The sequence below is a fragment of the Arachis ipaensis genome, chromosome B04 (assembly GCF_000816755.2).
Source record: "Arachis ipaensis cultivar K30076 chromosome B04, Araip1.1, whole genome shotgun sequence".
Taxonomy (NCBI): Eukaryota; Viridiplantae; Streptophyta; class Magnoliopsida; order Fabales; family Fabaceae; genus Arachis; species Arachis ipaensis.
In genome coordinates, this window is record NC_029788.2 from 6765828 (window position 1) to 6771040 (window position 5213).

The 5213-nt window shown below is 32.1% G+C and overlaps 2 protein-coding genes across 2 annotated transcripts in view; both read right to left on the bottom strand.

Moving 5' to 3' along the window:
* LOC107635935 lies at positions 1474-3838 on the bottom strand. Its single transcript, XM_016339483.2, has 2 exons — positions 3292-3838; positions 1474-3002 (listed from the first exon to the last, which is right to left on the bottom strand). The coding sequence occupies exons 1-2, from the start codon at positions 3689-3691 to the stop codon at positions 2482-2484; spliced, it is 921 nt and encodes a 306-aa protein (XP_016194969.1). The 5' UTR covers positions 3692-3838; the 3' UTR covers positions 1474-2481.
* The window catches only part of LOC110270873, an 11441-nt gene continuing 11371 nt past the window's right edge, over positions 5144-5213 (bottom strand). Inside the window, exon 3 of the mRNA XM_021120602.1 lies at positions 5144-5154. The gene's annotated coding sequence lies outside the window, so the exon portion shown is untranslated. The remainder of the gene's footprint in view (positions 5155-5213) is intronic.

Sequence of the window (5213 nt, forward strand, 5' to 3'; positions counted from 1 at the left end):
TTAAAAAAAATCTAATAGTTAATCTATTACCTTTTTTGTTTTAGTCCAAATTAAATATTTTTTATTGTTTTTGGAAAGAAAATATTTTGAGGAATTTAATAATATGTGATGAGGAACACCGAATAAATTATACCAAAACCAATTAAAACACAACATAAAAACATCTTTAAAAAAAGACGTTTTAAGCGTGTTTATTTGAGTGACTTCCTTTAATTTTTACAAAACTTGTGTAAGCTGTCACAAATATTTTAGGAATTAATCAAATATTAAATATAACAATTTTATTTTTATAACCGATAGAACATTTATAAATGAGTTAAGCTTGAAAAAGTAATTTGAATAATCCATAAAAAAAAATATATAATTGGTCTTAGTGCTTGTTTGGGCGTCATTAAATCGATAAAAAAGATTTTTTTTATTTTTTAGTGTGTTTGACAAATTTCTAATAATAAAAGTAAAAACACTAAAAAAAATCAAAAGAATATTTTTTTTTAAAAGCTAACATTTATATCTTTTTTTTAAAGATTTTTTTTCTTAAAAAAAAGACATTTTTCACATAAGAAATTAATAAAAAAATATTTTTATTTTATTTTATTCAAATATAATTAATAGATAAAAAAAATTTTTTACATGAGATATCTAAATATAAAATACTTTTTATTTTATAAAAAATAAAAAAAATATTATTTAAAAAAAATATTTTTTAAAATTAACATCCAAACAAGTCCTTATATGACCGACTTGACTCAAAGATGATCCAAATTTGTCTGAATTGCTTACAACTGTAGTACTTAATTTGTCGATCAAGAATCAACGACTAATTTCTATTTTTGTCTAAATTTACTTTTTCATAAGTAGAAGGCTGACTATGAAACCTCCCCATATATGTCGTACATATGTATTTAAATATTTATTAATCAATTTATTATTGTAAGTCGGAAAAAATACTATAACTTAGACCTTTTTTATTTTATAACCCTCAAAAAATTTTAAAACTAGTGATTGATACACTAGCCTAAACCTTGTTTTTGGTCATTGGCCTATACCTTTTTTGATTTCAGGCCTAAGCTGGTTTTATTGGGTTGGGTAGTAGGAAGCTGGGCTGAAATCGGTTTACCCTAATCAGGTCCAACTTAAAATTAGCCGAATCTTAAATGGGCCGAACTGGCTGGTTTTGAGAGTTTAGTAATTAAAATCCACCGCCCATCAGATTTGGTATGGACGGTGGAGATCTTTCCTTTGCGCACAGCTGTATAAATAGGTAATGTAGTCACCCTCATTGTTCCCAAATACTCTAGGGTTAGGGTTTCTCAATGTTCGTATGCAAGTTTTTGCAATTGCTCGCATCCAAAATCTAGTCTAACTTCTGATTTCTAACATTATGATTATTGAGTTAATCAAATTTCAATTTCGTTGTTGAAGGCTACATGTACCAAGGGAAGGGTAAAAGGTTTCAATACCCTTAATCTTGAATGTGCCATGGTGGCTGTAGCCAAATCAAGAAATTCGGTTAGGGAAGCTAACTGGCCGGTTGTTGTTAGATCCAATTTTTGGGTCTCCGTCGACACATCTGCTTACCGAGCTTCCCACATTCTGTTTGTGTTGCATTTGAAATTCTAGGTTTTTTAAACCCCTTTTTGATTTGTGATAAATGAGAAGGGGAGAAGAAGGAGATAGCTTTGGATTTTGGCTTTATTTTCTTGAAGACCCTTCTCTTACATTGAACACACTTTTGTTTTCTCGAAAGGGTCACTTTCCAGGCAATCTGCTTCGAATTTTCCAGCTGGTTGCGTCTAACGGTGACTACATATGCTTCTGTGTTCTTTCATTTCTGTTCCCAGAATATTGAAATATTGAAAGCATCTCGAGTCTCAAGAAAGTTGCATTGTTTAAAAAGTTTACCTGTTATATTTGAATTTTTATTATTTTATTTTATGTATGGAGTTCAAATTTATTGCAGTTACACTTGTATAGTTGGGGACTCTGTTTCTCTTGAAAACTTTATTCTCTCTAAAGTGGAGATGAAGAAAGATTGTATTTATTTTCATGATTCGCTTGTTAGTTGTTACCTTAAATTCACTTTGATGGACCACTTAATTCATCAACTATGCTAACTGGATTTTTGACACTACATAATACAGATCCTCTCCCTTTCACTTTTATGGACCACTTAATTCATAAAATATGCTAAATGGATTTTTGACACTACATAATACAGATCCTCTCCCTTTCCTAAGAATCCAGTTCTATACTATATAATGATATTGAATTTCAGAATAAAAATTATCTAAAGGAAACTAAATGCTATCGTATTCCTTGCTAGTTGGCAAAAATATGTAAGATCAATGCATAAGAAGTTTGTTATGCACTTTTTATGCCCTGGCCTAAAGTATTTTTTTTTAAAAAAAAACAATGGATATCAACTCTGGTTACCTAAAATAAGTACATTAAAAAAATTCATAGAAGCCGATGTATTTATGATTACATCCCAAGGGCATCGGAATTAAGTGCAGCTGTCAAATGGCTGATTCTGAATCCAGTTTTATTGACATAATAATCTACCTTACAATTTTGTGCTTTCACGGGCCTTGCTTCAAATCTAATGGGTCTTAAAGGAGTTACAAGAGACTCTGAAGACAAATTTGATGATGCATTTCTAGTTGAAACAGCATTTGTTGTTCTCTTGTAAGAGCTGAACCACTTGGCTTGCATGTACACATTTCTTCTCCATGGAGGAATATGCAGGTCCCTTGTTTTCATGGATCCCTTTATGGCACTGCACATAAGCTTCACAACTTGCTTCAGTTCTTCCACTTTGCCAACAAATATACGCTGGAAAACTTGTAGCAAGGATGAATATTGAATGGTTGGGCGAGCGATTTCGAACTCAGATGCAAGGAAGACTTCAACTATGTATCGCTCTCCTGAGAAATTGACATCAATATACTCATAGTCACCAGACTTTAATCTTCCAGTTTTCTCCCACCGGGATTTGCAAAGCCCTGTTGCAATGATTGTAGAGAAAGGTTCATCAAAAATTCAAAACTAGTCCCATAACATAGTGCAACTATTGTTTCAACTTTCAATAACCATAAATTAGTAAATGCTATTTGGAAAATAAAGATTAATTCACACCAAAAAAGTACTCATGGTCGTTGATAGTTAAGATTGACATGTTTAATTAAATTATTAATTATTATCTACCGACTTTTAATTATTAACTTCACAATTATGTCAGTTTTAATAAGCAGTGATGAATTCCTAAAATAATTCACATAAGGAAATACTCACCAGCATCCAAACCATTTTTCCTCAAGCGAGACATCAATTTGCGTTTGAAATCCGTGGAAGAAGTGACCCCAACAACTGCACAAGCAATCTCAGCCTCTCTTCTAATCATGTCCCTTTCATAATCGCCACAAGCAAGAAGAGCTTGCAACATATCCCTTTTCTCACAATAGGAGAGCTGCGATGATGTTTGAACCTTCTCTTCTTCATCACCCATTTTGCCATGATCCTTCTCTTCACCATTCCTCTCCAAGAAGGACTTCACCATATCAGACAAATCAATGGAACTCACCAGAGAGTGCTCGCTCCCGCTGCTCTCGCAGAGCCCCATGCGCGCCGCCACGTCAGCGTCAAAGGCCGCAGCCACTCTCTCAAACCTCGCCGGAATCAGAATCCTAGCCATATCCAACCTAGAGAAAACAATGAACACTATATCTTAATTGTGGTGCATATACATCTATTTATATATAAAATTGATTTTGGAATGGCGAAATGTTGTGTAAAAATTACTGCTTGAAAGGATAAAGGAAAGGGAAAATTTTGGATGGAAAAGGGGAATGGCGTCAAATTATTTATACATAACGCCATTGTTGACTGGTGGAACAAGTTGAAGCATGAAGGTAGGCCGAATTGTGACAATTTGTTTTTAATTTTGATGAACCTGGCCACCAAATGAGTCCGGATTCATTGCGTCAAAAATGTCTTTACTATTAATCTAGACTACTAGTAATACTTAATTAACGGTAAAAACTCAAATAAAGTTAACTTCACGTGAAGTTGATAATTGAGAGCTGTTAGATGTTATGATAATCATAAGTTGAAATTCAAAACAGTCAAATCATCTAAGCTATCAACTTCACAGTCAAATTATCTAACGACTCTCAGCTATCAACTTCACAATCAAATCATTTAACAGCTTTTTATTATCAACTTCATGTGAAGTCGATTGCACTTGAGTTTTCACATTGTAAGAGATGTTATGATAATCATAAGTTGAAACTCAAAACTGTTGTACATACTTGTGATAGCATATGATAAAAGGGAAAATTTGCACGAGTTTCTTTCTTTCTTGCCCCCTTTTTTTAAGGTAAATGCTACCCAATCCCTCTAAAATAACATGTAAGTTATCTTTTATTATGTGTTACATTGTAATTGGTCCTTATCTTAACCATAGTTAGGTTATTTTATAATTTATTATTTGAGATTTATCAAAGCTCCACTCCATTAATTGAAGCACATTCCACTCCTTCCAAGCACCGTCGCGTTCGTGACAAGAAGCACCAACGTCAACGCCATCTACTGCCCTCCCACACAACCTCTCTTTTTTTAGTGCATCATCCCTTAGTCACGTCGTTGAATTCCGTCACCAATAACTTCGTCGTCCTTCCCAGTATAGCCAAGGTCTCTTTTTGCCATGGATCACTGCTTATCCATATAATTAATGGTTAATTTTTGTTATTAAATTTTTTTATTAAAAAAACATATCTTTATTTTACAAATTTTATTATTATATTTGTATGTTCATGATTTTAATTATACTTTTAAATACTTTGAATAGATTTATTTTATTATATTATACTTTACATATATAAATATATGTTCCATCACGTAATTAAATAAATATATGTTTTTTTAATAAAAAAATTTAATAACAAAATTAACCATTAATTATGTAGGTAAGAAGTGATCTATGGCAAGAAGAGGCGCTGGCTATACTGGGAAGAAATGTTGTGTGGGAGGGCAGTAGATGGCGATGACGTTGGCGTTTCTTGTCCCAACTATGGTTAAGATAAGGATCAATTACAATATAATACATAATGAAAAGTAACTTACATGTTATTTTAGAAGGGATTGAGTAGTATTCACCTTTTTTTAATATACCTATAGTTATTTTCGTGTAAAAATTAATAATTTAAAATTGGTAA

Bases quoted from the DNA above. Each gene is read 5' to 3' on its own strand.
- LOC107635935 (XM_016339483.2), bottom strand. From the start codon at position 3,691: ATGGCTAGGATTCTGATTCCGGCGAGGTTTGAGAGAGTGGCTGCGGCC. The intron at 3,003-3,291 runs GTGAGTATTTCC...TCATTGCAACAG, and splicing joins GAAAAATGGTTTGGATGCTG to GGCTTTGCAAATCCCGGTGG.